The sequence below is a fragment of the Hevea brasiliensis genome, chromosome 16 (assembly GCF_030052815.1).
Source record: "Hevea brasiliensis isolate MT/VB/25A 57/8 chromosome 16, ASM3005281v1, whole genome shotgun sequence".
Lineage (NCBI taxonomy): Eukaryota > Viridiplantae > Streptophyta > Magnoliopsida > Malpighiales > Euphorbiaceae > Hevea > Hevea brasiliensis.
In genome coordinates this window covers 51,913,071-51,927,446 of record NC_079508.1, presented here as the reverse complement: position 1 = coordinate 51,927,446, position 14,376 = coordinate 51,913,071, and the positions used below count along the sequence as shown (strand labels likewise).

At 36.1% G+C, this 14,376-nt stretch overlaps 1 protein-coding gene across 4 annotated transcripts; it reads right to left on the bottom strand.

The window, feature by feature from the left end:
* Window positions 1–544: 544 nt before the first annotated feature.
* LOC110665553 (uncharacterized) lies at window positions 545–14,197 on the bottom strand. Of its 4 annotated transcripts, none has more exons than XM_021825739.2 (20): window positions 12,446–14,197; window positions 9,496–9,581; window positions 9,291–9,342; window positions 8,950–9,206; window positions 8,716–8,799; window positions 8,228–8,605; window positions 5,987–6,047; window positions 5,321–5,426; window positions 5,056–5,162; window positions 4,716–4,961; window positions 4,361–4,608; window positions 4,034–4,255; window positions 3,714–3,935; window positions 3,563–3,616; window positions 3,314–3,379; window positions 3,070–3,207; window positions 2,918–2,974; window positions 2,415–2,474; window positions 1,248–1,643; window positions 545–1,151 (listed from the first exon to the last, which is right to left on the bottom strand). In XM_021825739.2, exons 1-20 carry the CDS (start codon window positions 13,794–13,796, stop codon window positions 984–986), a joined length of 4,359 nt encoding a protein of 1,452 aa, XP_021681431.2. In that variant the 5' UTR covers window positions 13,797–14,197; the 3' UTR covers window positions 545–983. The 4 variants fall into 4 exon arrangements, with proteins under 4 accessions (XP_021681431.2, XP_057994790.1, XP_021681429.2 ...); XM_058138807.1 differs by having other exon boundaries at window positions 2,918–2,971; window positions 12,446–14,196; XM_021825737.2 differs by having other exon boundaries at window positions 8,950–9,342.
* Window positions 14,198–14,376: the final 179 nt, after the last annotated feature.

Below are 14,376 nucleotides of genomic sequence, written 5' to 3'. Positions count from 1 at the left end.
TAATGAAATGCATTAATATTAATATTACTGTCAACCAATTTAGTAGAGTAAAATGACATAAATTTTATATAATTGTATTAATTTAAAAATAAATTATTTAATGAGCGTACAAATTAAGTTCTTTAAAATTGTGAATCACGATACTAACCAAAAAGCTCTATACATATATAAACTGTTACATGATCAAAAGATTGATCTTTTCCCCATTTTTTTTCTTCCTTTTATCCCATTTGTTTCTGTACTCGTCTCAAATCATAAAAACCATTGAAATAGATGATTAGGTACACAAACAAAAATATTAACAAGGGAAATGTTGACACAACACAATAAATCAAGGTCTTCGTTAGCCGCTAAAATGATACATCGTTGGATTAAGAGGCCTGGTGTAAGATCCTATAATGAGAAAATCTCATGGAAAATAACCACAAGACAGCAACTCCCAATAGTTCTATTAGCCTGTAATCTGAAGCATATTGGAGAACTGAAAAATAAAAGAATGTGGTGACATTCGGAGAATGAGTTAGACACTTCTATCAATCTGAAGTTGAGCTCAATTTTCTTTTGACATTGATACTGTAGAAATATTTACATAACTTTACAGCTCAAGCACAGTGGGCCACCCCTTTTAATTTCTTGCATAAAGATACAAGCAGAGCTTCGCAACCACAAAAAACGCATCAATTGACTTTGAGCCGCTTGCAATACATGTAATGGAATAAAACCTCACCCACTGCACAATTGCTCTCACAATGAACATACAACAATGATGCTAAGAACTCACTGCCTTGTCCAGAATGTTTGGTTCAATTCAAAGGGGATGATACATCATCCAAAACACCATCTCAGCATCATTCCGCCAATCTCACCCCTTCACAAATCAAATAACGGATATATTTCATAGCTCCATGGCAGAAGGCAGTTGTCTGCAGCAGAGGGCTGTCGATATCCTGTGCTCAAATCAGAAACCCAAAATTTGCCTCCATCTACCTGTGGTGTTCTAATAGCTCACCAGATCGTGCGTCCTGGTTCATCTGCTTCTCCTTGGGAAGGCAATCAACAGGAATATAAAAATATCCTTTAGGTAACTGCTGATTCTTCATAGATGCTTGATCTGATGTCATCACCAACTCTTTCTCAAATGTCTCGAAACGCTGTGATTTGATATACCATGAAAATATATAAACAGAGTTCAAACAATAAAGAATCCTGGTGAAACAGAAAAGTCGTGATGCAAAGCAATTCCATACCTTTCTAGATTTTGAGCTCCATTCTCCATCGTCCAAAGGATTACGAGATGCAAGGGATGCTCTAAGAGGTATTTGCTTTCCGGCAAATGGAATTCTCTCCATAGGTCTTCGGGTAAAAAGATGTTGGGATGTGGAGCTGTCATCTGTCTTTTGATCTGCATCCATGGCAACTTTAATTTGATGCTTAATAGAAACAGTGCTGTCCACTGTTACATCATCTGATCTTTGGATTGCATCACTGCAAGATTTATACCCATCTGTATTCCCTTTCAAGGATGTTGTAGCTGATTCTGAACTAACATCCAGAGGGACAAAAGGACTATGAACAAGCACGGAACGAGCAACATGGTCTCTTTTGCAAGCAAGTATGCAATGAGAGCAAAGAACCAAATCCCGCTGCAATAATCCAAAAGAAAACAAGTGCCCACATGATATACTCATTGGAAATAAAATAGTTTCTACCAAAAAGAAAAATGTCAATAAGAAAATGTGCATGGATCCAAAGGGAAAAATGTTGAAAAGAAAAATCTTTCAGCTATGTTATCAAGATGCAACCAAGCAAGCTGGCAGTCCACCAGAAGAAAAGACGGGGAATTCTATTAGCAAAAACTGTTTACCATTTTATCAAGAAATTCTATTAGGGTAAATTGTTGGTCCAAACAGTTAAAAAAAAAAAAACATTGAGAATGCTTTAATTGGCCCATTTGTGATATGAAGGGAGAAAAGGATGAGGAGAAGAAACCCAACTTAAAGGAGCATCACTGCTATCACCAGGTTCCAATCTGAGGATGCAAGAGAAATCCAGCAGAAGTAATGAAAAATGAAGGATCATTATAGAATACGAAAATCCCAGATCACACTAAAAGCAAACAAACTAGCAACAAAACACTCTTAATTGTTCAAAGGAGGTCAAAGTACCTTAATGATTTAAGTAGATGAAATCACCTAATACTAACAGCAAATAGTTTGTGCAACATTACAGCTTCTAAGAAGGCCATAGAACTCAAAATTACTGATTTGCAGCTTTGCAAGGCGACTATCCAATTCCCCAAGTACTTATCAAAAATAGATCATTACCATTCAGCTATTTTGATTCAGTGAAAGCAGCATTTATTATAGTTGATTTGGCACATCTCTAAATGCAAACAAAAAAAAGGGAAGGGATACCTTTATTTTTTCACGTTTAACGATTCTCTCACAAAGAAGACGTAATCTCTCCAGTTCAACCTGCAAAGAAGGGTTCAAAAAGGAAAATACTAAGTAACTCAAAATTCTGGCCCCAAAGAAAAGTATCAAACTTCTTAAGAGCACTCATATAGCACTGTAATGAGACGTACCAAAACTTAAAAGACAAAATCTAATGATACATGGAACCTTATGCAAAACAATTATTTAATTCAATTTTAGTATTCCAAAACACTATCTAATTCTATGTATTCCACAAAAGATAATCTTGACAATATGATGTGAAAACACCTTAAATTACAGCTTATCCATAAAATAAAGGACCCCTCCTTTACTTTGTATTGTTCAGAAAAAGAAAAACCTTACTTCAATAACATCTACCTTCATAAACCTTGGAACAGTATACAATACATTACAGTAAGCATTTCACCAGTAATACAGACATCTGAAGGAAGACAAAATAATTAATTCAAGCATACTCATACCCTGATTTGCTTCATGCTCTTAAGCTCCTCGAATCCATGTTTTTGAGTTTCAGCCTGCTAAAATCAAGCAATGGTAAATAATTACATCAGAAGAAGTTAGTTATAAAAGCATAAAATATCTCATGCATAAAAAAGCAGCTCAAATCTCAAACCTTTGCCCTCTGTTCCAAGCCATGCCTTTCACAATATGCCTTGTGCAATTTTCCATTAAGAGACTTAACATTCATGTAAAAACCTGTACTTCTAGCACAAGAGGGATGAAATGTGGTTTGACAGTGACCGTAGCTACACTGCAGCGTAAAATTGTCACAGATTATTATCAAAGTTATTCATTAAAAATCACTTCAGGCTGTATAAAAAAACATTAATTCATTAATCAATCAAGCCACAACCCACCTTTATGCAGACACCATGTTTGTGTCGGCATACACAGCAAATGTCAACTCCCTTAGCAACTGTCTCCTGGCATCCATCACATACAGAAGTAAATGTTAAAAAATCACTTGAAAGAACAGTCAGACTGCATGGACAGGAATTACAAGTCCTACTGAAACATAATCCTAAAATATTTCAGGAACTATTTGTGTAAACCAAGTTAGCTCAAGGAAAACTTTGACAATATCAACATCCAAGATATGTACATACCATTCCTTCGACAGGATTCACTTGCCCCCTTTGGAATGTTGGTTCAAACACCCACTACAAGGAGAATAATAAGTAAAGATAGTTCCTCTGCAATGAAGATGAGGAGAGAAAATAGAAATATCAATCAGATGTTCAATATTAAAAATTCTACCTCTGCACAGAAGGCATGGACCCATTGACCATCAGTAGATTTCCGAAAGGCACCGGTAGTGCCACCACATAAACCACACTCGGCAACAAAATATGGCTTCTCCCAAAAATTGAGGGAAACAGTTGCAGAGCATTTAGATGACAATAATTCCTCACATAATTCACAGTACCATGGACCAGTAGATTCTTTGACACTACGATAGCAATCCAAGTGAACTGCAACCTGGTGGAGAAAGCTTTTGTAAGTTTAAGCACATAAATATAATAGTGATAGATACAGAGAAAGAAAAAATAAAGTAATCCAAGGCTCAGTCAGAAAACCTTGCAACTGGAACAGACTAATATAGGGTTCAGAATTGTCTCAGATCGTCTGCAAATATCACAGGATCTAGGGTGCTCTTTAGAAAAATCTGAAACTGACTGAACAAAATCAGAGTTCTTTTCTGATGAATTCCTTGGAACAGCAACCCTTGAAAGTGTCTCTTTTGGACGTGGCATCAGCAGAGAAGAAATGCCAGCCCTCCCATTTGAAATATTAAATTTCTGCAAAGTGAGGAAAGCACAATGAATAATTGATTCTACAGCAAAAGTTTGCTAGTTTTTCTCACAAAAAAGGCTAGAAAGTAATTCATATAAAGAAGTAAGCACCTCGTGATGATTAGAGTCATCAAATGTGTCTTTCCTAAATGATGAAATCCTAGAAGAAGCTGCAGCAGCTGCTGTTGCAGCTGCTAGCACAGCCTGGGCTTCTTTATGCTTTCTTTCTTTCCTGCCCTGCTTCTTTGCTTCTCTAAGCTCAATAAGATACTGGTTAACAAGCACTGCATCCCATCTTTGGGCCTTGGCTGTGTCAATCTCCTGTGGTAGACTCCTAGCAACCTTACAAATTAAATTATCTGCAAGGATAATCACCACGAAAAAAGTATTAAAGCTACATTTCCACTTCATATGACACAGTATAACATTTCCAGGGCAAAGTGAGGGAAGAATGAAAGAATGAGACCAGTAAAGTGTTTTCTTGCAACTGCATTGCCAAGGAGCCTATGCTGAAAATAAATAATTTCTCCTTCCACTTCATCTGCTGGAGATAGTTTGCAAACTTCCATGTTCTCAGCCTTAACCAGCTGCTCTGGATTTACTTCATCAGATTTGTACAGGTCATTGCACATTGAATGTATATTCTGGTGATCACAGCAGACACTGGCATTGGAAGAAGCCTCCAGACTAGAGGTTTCTCCCACCCTCAAACCTGCTCAAGTGAATATGTATAAAATCTACAAATCATGGGATAGCGTTAACAGGAAAATCTTTACCATCAAGCATATATGCTGTGCTATTTCTACCTTCCAACTCACAAACATTTCCTTTTAAGAGCTGCTCGTTCTGCATCTTCAACAGTTTCTTATGGATGTATGTGTGCACATATGAATGTGAAAATTCTTCCATTTTTCTGCAGCCCACAAATATAACAATTTCAGAGAAGTTCTCATGATATCACAATATTTTATCAATGTCAAAGTGAAAAATAAAAGCTTCTGATAGCTCCAAACAAGCACCATACAGCACAAAACTTCAAACTTCCTATACAGATCATATTGAAAAGCTTACATGAGATCAGGCAGGACTGGATGATCTGCTTTACTTGAATCATCCTGCTGGGGAACAGCAACATTCTCTGATTCAACTTTTTCAGGAGGGCAACCTGACATATTATCTGAATTGCCAGTACAACATACATGCAACTTGCATCAAAAGAAACCAAAAGAAGCCACATCATGGATACGACAATATGCAAATTGCAAAGAGCTTAATAGGTCCCACAAGATGAACTGCAATAGATCTCATATAAATAGATAACCGTAAAAGCATATGCAATCCGTTGCCTTTTGATATTCAGCACAGGTATCTGAGCAACAAAAAGGAAGTTAAAAAAAACGATGATAAGCTTCCACCCAGTTTAACGGTATCCTTCTTTTTAGAATGACGTCAGACAGAAGCTGATTGTGCTCAGACTTCCCTCAAAGTAGATCTTAATTCCCATCCATAACAATTATCATATTTCATTTCATCTTTATTTATAGCTATAATCCCTGCTATTGTTGCTGACAATACAGGTGGCAAATTTTCACAAACATGAAATAACCCTTGGGTTCTCTAAATTCGCAAGGAACAACTATAAAGAATCAACTAAGAAAGACCCACAAACAATAAATACCAAAGCTTCTGCCCAAAATAAATGCATTAGGTCAAAAAGATGATTTAGAAAAAGCATACCTCCAGATTTTGAACAATGTGTTGCTGAAGAGTCTTGAAACTCATCAAGGTTGATTGTTTTCTGCACAAGTAGCAGAAGATAATAGAAAATCAAAACAATGGCCCCAAAAGAGCAGGGGAAAATACATAGAGTCAGAGACACAAAATAACCAAATAAAGAATAAGAACCTAAAATCCACAGTTGACCATGAGCTACTGCTTTCATTCCTAACCCAGAAGAATATTTTAAACCCAGATTGACCTACCTCATCCCACCTTTTCACCATCACTAAAATCAATATAAAACCTTATTGAAACTACACACGCACAGATGACCTGCAAATCAAGCAGATTATCCAACTCAATGTAAAACAACACCCATGGCAAACAAAGAAACCATAATCAAGAATACTCCATACAGTAAAGCAAGCTTCTTAGTAATAACAACCCAAAGCTTTCTTGAGGTTGTAAACCATTGACTATAATGACATGAAAACATATTTAGAAACAATTCAATTTTCCTTTGCTTGTTTCTTTCTATGGTAGAACGCTTTTCTATATACAAGTTTTCCAAGATTACTTCCAATTATCAAAAAGAAGCTTTTTCTGCTCAGTGAAATTATTAAGAGTCAGCCCATACAGACTTTTTTTTTTTTTGGTATAAATTACTCTTGCAGGTTTCTATTAGCAAAGCATGCATACGCCAGTCACAAACCTATTACAGGTGTCAGGTGGTGGTATTATGACTGAACATTCCTCAACCATTAAACATTCACAAAAGTAACATCAATTCATAATTAGGGAATGATAATGCAACATGTGCATCTACAAGGCATATATATAAGCATCCAACGACCATTTGGCCACAACAGCCTTGACTCTAATTGTGATTCTCATTCACCTATTTATTCCAATCAATTAATGAAATAACAAAAGTATTGCTCTAGCTTAACAAGCAAAAGATGGACAATAACATATAGCTAGGAAAAGTGAAGTGTGAGCAGAAAGCACCAGGCTAGAGAAAGGGGAATAGCTTGAATTGCGCAAAATATAATAGTAATAAACAATGGCAATCTGAATGGTAAAGGCGTCAGTCATCATCTTTGAAAAGGTACAAAAGCATATATTCCTTAACTGGGGCAAACAAACCATTAACCACAAATAAAGCAATGACATCAAGCTCATGGAAGCAAAAACAAACAACCCTTTTACAAAAATTAGGTGAGAAAAGACTATAGACATTTTAATTAAGATGTTCCACCCCATGCTCAAAGAAGTTCACTCGATCAAAAACCATAATTACTCCACAGGCTACTAACCTCAAACTATAACAAATCAACTTCCACTTTATAAAGAACAAAACAACAGAACTGCTCCAAAGGACAGTTTCGCAAAACTTAAAATTTATGAAAGATCATTATTGTTCACAGTTCTAGACGAGAAGTATTCTGGAGGATTGGACATGAAAGGCCTAGTTTGATAGGAAGAAAGGTACCTGGCTAAAAACAGCTCGAAGAAACCAACTTTCCAGAGGCACAATAAATTCTATACCTACAATATTCAGGATACATGATATCAAAAATAAGATTTGTTTTTTCCTCTTGATACAAATAAAATTTTACTAAGAGACAAAATGTTGCAACCACAAACAATTTTCGGTTCAATTTTTTAAAAAAAAGTTTTGGTTCAAAAAAAAAAAGAGTCTGTGCGTCACACCAATGTACTGCTTTTACTAGAACCACTGACAGAGGATGACAGAGAATCCAAGTTGAGATGAGAAATAGTTAAAAAAAAAAAAGGTTTAACGACAAAAAAAAAAGCACAAAATAACCTACTTTTTCAACTATGACCACTTTTGAAATGATTGCTTGTACAAAAAGTCAAGAACTACATCCACTTTTTCAATGTACAGCTGGTCCTAGAACCACTGACAGAGGATGACACAGAATCTAAGTTATAAGAATTTAGATGGTCAAAGAAAAGGTTGACCTTGACCAAAAAAAGGCACAAACAACATCCACTTTTTCAAGATCACATACTGACATTTTATTCAGATACAAAACAAGCACTGAGGGAGGCAAAGAAAGAAAGGGTTGAGGGAAGAGAAAGTCCAAGTCCAACACAAATTTAGTTCACATCCCACTCAAAAAAGAGTGCAGACTGCAAATAGTCCTTATGATGATACAAAACCTTACAGATAAAATCAATAAAAAACTTGCCCTATGATTGAGGAAAAAAAGTATATCAATGCGATAAGATTACCTTTTCAACAGGGATAGATACTTCACTCGAATTTTCAGGTTCTTCATTGGCTAGTTGATGAACTTTAACCTCATCCATCAATGTCCCACTGTCACTTGAAAATTGCTTAGATGAACAAATTATTTTGTTATCCCCAAAAATTCTAATGTTGCCTTTCGTTCTTCTTCGTGGAGGAACTGACTTAACAGCAACAGGATCTGTGATATCAGACTCCAATGCTGTTACACCATCAGAACAATCAGCAGCTGCCATCTCAGCCTTTGATAAAATTGCGGATTTTTGTTTAACATTCAAATTTTTATGAAATGTTCCCATATAAACATGATTTCTAAGCCATTTAACTATTTTGCATTGCAAGTCAGGTACCAAATTGTCTTCCTGCAGAAAAAAGGATTGCTGAAATCAGAAGAGAACAATGAATATGTGCTTTTTTTCTTTTTTTTTGACCAGAAAATGACTACAAACTACAAAGTAAATTTTAATATTACAGCGAGTGTTGAAAGTAAGGAATTCGGTGAGATGCCAATCTCCAAGGCTACATCTTTCGTGTTGACTTTTCCTCGATCAATTAACTGCATCATTACAGATGTATGACTCAAATTCAGAGAGCAGATAGAACACTCAGTAGAAATAATTGAACAGAGACAACTAGTTAATGTAGATCCACAAAAGGAATGCATGCACCCAAGTCATACACCAGCATGAAAATATTTGCTTATTACCTTTTTCAAAATCAGAGCAAGATTTAGTGAATCAGAAAGGTTAGCATCCTCGTTGTCACTTCTATCAGGCATATCCATGTTATTAATTTGATTCCCATCAGCACATTCTGATACAAGCACATCATTTAACCTGGAATCAGATAACTCAATTTCTTGTGATTCGCTATCGCCAGATTTGTCAGAAATAGAATCAGGTGCTTCTACATGGACTGCAACTTTATCTCCATTTTGGCCAATCTTTAACTTGTGTTGTTTGTCTGTCAAAAGTTTTGATGGAATACAGTTGGCAGTGAATGAATCACTTCTCATAGCTATAAAAGAATCTCCTAATTGAGGGTTACCTCTATCATCAGGAAATTCTGAGTGCTTTGAACAAAAGGCCCGTAACTCAACCTGTAGAAGCATACAAAACCAAAACATGAAATTTTAATCAGAAAACCTCTAGAGGTCACAGCATGAAGTTACTAATGTAATTGTAACATTAGCAGTAGTACAAGAAAGAGATCATGAATTCTGACTGTACAAAAACAAAGAGAAACAGCTTACATTTTCAGATCCATATTTTCCCCAAGCCTCCATTCTATGTCTCGCTTCCCTTGCACATATAGGATGAAAGGCAGCCCTACACATTCCTGAACAAACCAACCCAGCAGAAAGCAATTACAATGAGAAGAATTATTCACATGCATAATCCAAAATGGCAAGAGCTAACGGTACTCTGAAAAGGACCAACCGACGAACACAACTAATCCTCCAACACACCATGAATATATTGCTATAACATGATAAATCAGACACCAAGGGGTCTTGGAGCCTAGGTGCAAGGCATAGGCGCACGCCTGAGCGAGGTGAGGCGCAAAAGTAAATAAAATTCAAAACTTCCATAAAAGTCAATTAAAAGTAAATATTGCATCAAACTTCAAATAACATGAAATTAAAAAATAACAATAACTAATAAGCATTCAAGTAATAATAATTATGCAATATAAATAAAATTAAAATAAACTACTAAAAGTTTAAACTAATAACATGAAACTTGAATATTCTTTTAACTTCTCTAAATTAAAGTCAAGCAATCATAAACACCTTCATCCTTTTGATACTCATTTTCAAAATCAATATCTTTGTCATCTTCCTTATCTCTAAGAACTAAAGGAGTATTAATTTTCAAGTTAATGAATGATGCTTTTCCTTTTTATTTGGCATATATCTTGAAATAGGTGTAAATGTAACATTTTTTTAAAAAAGATAATAATAGAGTGGTAGAATTGAAAATGGAAATATGAGAGATTTGCGATCTTGGACGTACTAGTTTAATGAGATTTTGATGACTAGTTATCATCAACGATACTAATTCCAAAAACTTCCTAGTGCGTCAATATAGGATTCTTATAGATCAACAAATATCAAGTTTAAGTGATAGTACTTTTTGCCAATGAAAGTGCTCACTAAATGTTAAAACAAAGCAGACAAACCTTTCCACAGACTTGTACCTAAAACAAAGGCACATGCCTAGGCGTGCCTTTAATAACTATGAATGCGGCCAAGGATCTTATGGATGTTTAGACTTTAGAATTCATATTCAATGTTATCTTTGAAATGGCAGCAACAACAGTATCCCTCATTACTAGCATTCATAATTGGTCTCTAATGCACATGATCAATACTAGAGTATCCTAAACCCATTACAACAACGCTTTGCAAGCAATTGAGCATGAATTAACATGTAAATTTCCCAATTAATTATCAGATATTTGAAATTGAATACAAAGTATAAAAAGTGATCTACCAGCAAGAAGACAATGTTGAAAATCAAATTTGTAGTCCATAAATTGGTATCTGTTCCAAATGCACATATACGGTCACCATTTCAGTTAAAGGAGAAATCAAACACCCTTTTATATGGCTCTAAACAGTTTCAACCCCAAGCAGGCCAGTACCATCTACCATCAACCTTTGTGAATAACCCCTAAGAATAGTTTAAATTATTAAAATATTAAAGAGGAGGGGGGTGGTGTGGTTGGATGATGTACGAAAGTCAACAATGCATGCACTTGGTACTAAGGCTGTGCATGGTTCTTAAGGGTTCCAAACCGAAGAACCTTACCGGAAACGAACCGTTACTGTAAGAACCAAACCGTATCAAACCAAACTTAGATTTACTATTCCAGTTTGGTTCTAGTTCTTCATCAAAAACCAAACCGGGACAATACTGAACCAAAAAACCAATTTTATATTTTTTTTAATGTTTTTCATATATATTTTATAATTTCAATAAAATTATGTATAGTAAATTATACTACATATATATAATTTAATTAATATTTAATTATAAGTGCATATAATTTAATGTTATCTTTTATTTCTCTAACTTTTTAAAAATTATTTTAATCTTCAATACATTAAATCATCTTATATGACTAAATCATATGTCAGTCAGATAATATATCATTTAATTTTTAATTATTTATGTATCTTTTAGTTAAAGACTACATAATTAAGAAATATGTAAAAGATAATATAGTATTTTTATTAAGGAATATATTTTTTATATTAATATTATCATTTTAATGTTAATATTATTATTTTTATTGTTGTTTTCATATTAGAAACTTAAGATTGTATTTTATATTTTAAAACAAACACAAGAATTGTAGTTTAGGTGTAAATATCAAGTTTTGGAATGAAATTAAAACCATGCTCGGAACCAAACTAGAGCCAGAATCGAAGTTTGGTTTCAAATTTGGTTCCTAAAAGTTGAAGAACCAAAGGTTTGGCTCTAGTTTTGGTTCTGGTTCTTAGCTAGAAACGTACCAGAACCGGAACTGAACACCCCTACTTGGTATATCAGTAAACACCAATAACTGAGAAGAAATAGACAATCACATGAGTGATTAAATTTGGTGTGAGTTGATACCATAACCCAAAGGAGAAAGCAGGACAAGATAAAGAGCAGTTTACAGCTAAACAATTCTCTCTGCTTGCAAGCATACTAGGACACAAAAATGTAATGAAGGATTTTTAAAAATAATAAGGAAAGAAAGAATAAAAAGATTAATGTTCACCCTGTGCTTGCTTAAGAAATGGTATCAGATCAAATAGTAAGAGGAGTTACAGAGTAAAAGCGCTGTATAACGGTTACTACAATCAATTCAATTCAGCCCCCTTAAGCAACTAAGTACACATTCAACAACTAAGACCAAGAAGCACAAAATTACAAATGAATGGTTTGCTTTTTACTGCCTAAGAAGCAGATTGAGCCAATTTCATCCTTTCATTCATACTCTGATACCAAAGAGAAAAATGAAATCATCCTTCAGCTCATGCTAAATAAATATAAAGTGGATTTAGGGAACAAAACAACAATTTCACCACATAACACCAGGTATCTTAATTGCTAAAAACAAATGCACAATTGCCAGTAAATTGCAAGCTGGTGTGCCACCAAAAAAAAAAAAAGCGTAAATGGACAAAATAAGGGAGCAACAACACATACCATGACTGCAACGAACACAAGCACCACACTTCACCTTGCATACATTGCACACTAATTTCCTCCGTGTTTCCTTTATTTCTCTCACATTCATAACAGGTTCCATTTTCTTTAAGTCCTCTACATATACCTCGGGCATCCACAGAGAACAAAACAAGTGTACAAACTCAACAACAGACCCACTACTTTCCACACCAACAGGTTTCAAAGCACCACCCTGCTTTGGGCAAAGCACGCAAGGCTGCTTCACTGAATCCTCATCACCACTCTTATGCTTACACCAAGAACATAGCCAAGACTCATCAACATCCCCGTTCACGCCATAACAGTTGAGATGAATAGCAACCTTACAAGAAGAGCAAACAATCAATCTGTTCGATTCATTACCCGTCTCACCCTTGCAGCAAAAATCACATAATGATGAGTTCCCTTCCCCGGAAGAACCAATCAAAACCTTTTCCAACCCAGCATTCATACCTAGAAGCTTCCTCTTCTTGGATGGCCGTTCAGAGGTCAACATAATCCTACTCCTACAGCCTAAAAGCCACTCTAAACCGCTACAGAAATCTGAAACGGAGCAAACCTTTCCTTCCTCCTGAGGCAAACACTCGGCACTGTGACTTTGAGCTCGCACACTGTCAATTTGCATGAATTGCTCGTCCTCTTGCTTCACTTCGTCTATTGCCAAAACCTCATTTACATGTGCATTTCCGTTTCCGCAATTTACGGTCACATTGTTATCCACGACCTCGTTTGCATGTGCATTTCCGTTCCCACAATTCATAATCACGTTCTTGTCCAAGCTCTCTGGGTCAAGCCCTGAATCATGTTTCTCATTTCCAACGTACGGAATCAAAAAACACTTACTAGCAGCTAAAGACCTAATTGAAGAAGATATCTCGAACAAAGAATCAATATCCGGCAGTGCCAAGTTCCTAAAGTACTCCTCAGTTTCAACCCAAATATTCCCTCCCTTGGCCCGCTCACTTGCCCGCGAAGACTTTTTATCTGCACTAGAATGTGACTTTTTATGCCTCTTCCTACTATCCGAATGCTTCAGCAAACTGGCCAATCCACTAGGCAAAGTAGACACAATTGAACTACCACCTGAAAGGGTGGACCCAGAACCGTCCTCAGGGATATCAAATGGAGAGCGCTCGCTTAGGGCTTTACGCGCCTGAGAGAAGAAATCAACTTCAAATGAAGTTGGCTTCTTTTTTGTCGTTGGAGAAATTTCAGGTTGGGTCGCCGGAACCCTAGAAATCAGGCGGCAAGGCCTCTCTTCAGTGCCGCAACCTCCGTCAGGACCCCTACCCATCATCTTCTTTCGCCGGGGGCATCGGCCACCGGTCATCTCATACACTAGCCACCAGCACCACTAAAACCCCCGCCAGCACCTTCGCATTCCATAACCGAAACCCCAATGCTAATCCTAATTCCAATCTAGCTCGGGTTCAAAATCCACCTTCAGAGCAAAACCGTAATTTCCAAACGTAAACCTAACCCTAACCCTAATCTAGCTCTCCAGTGGCGTTTCAGTCTTCACCTGCACGTAGATGGAGGTAAACGAAGGGGATAAAAAGTCGCGGCTAGGGTTATGGTTTCAGTTATTCAGGTTGTTCTTGTTGGGGATTCGTTTTCACGAGTGTTGTATTTTTATTATTATTTTGTTTTTGTTTTTCTCGTGTAGTTCGACTTCGCTTTCGAAGCACAGAAAGGATGAGAGAGAGAGAGAGAACCGCGTTTTTTTGCAGACAGTGGAGATCGGTTATTTGTTGAGAGATATTTTTATAAAGGGAGTTTCTAAAATATGTTGTAACGCATATTTGTATTCCGTGTGGTTGCAATGGTCAACGTGGCTTCTTGTTACAGGTCCACCTGCTGTTTTGCGTTTCTGGTTTTTTTTTTTTTTATAATTATTGTTTTTGTATGAA

What these genes read in the sequence shown, in the direction of transcription:
- LOC110665553 (XM_021825737.2), bottom strand. Translation starts at nt 13,796, where the DNA reads ATGACCGGTGGCCGATGCCCCCGGCGAAAGAAGATGATGGGTAGGGGT. An exon ending in TTGCTCTGATTTTGAAAAAG is followed by an intron (nt 8,800 to 8,949) that starts GTAATAAGCAAA and finishes GTAATGATGCAG; the next exon opens with TTAATTGATCGAGGAAAAGT. An exon ending in TAGTCTGTTCCAGTTGCAAG is followed by an intron (nt 3,936 to 4,033) that starts GTTTTCTGACTG and finishes TTTCTCCACCAG; the next exon opens with GTTGCAGTTCACTTGGATTG.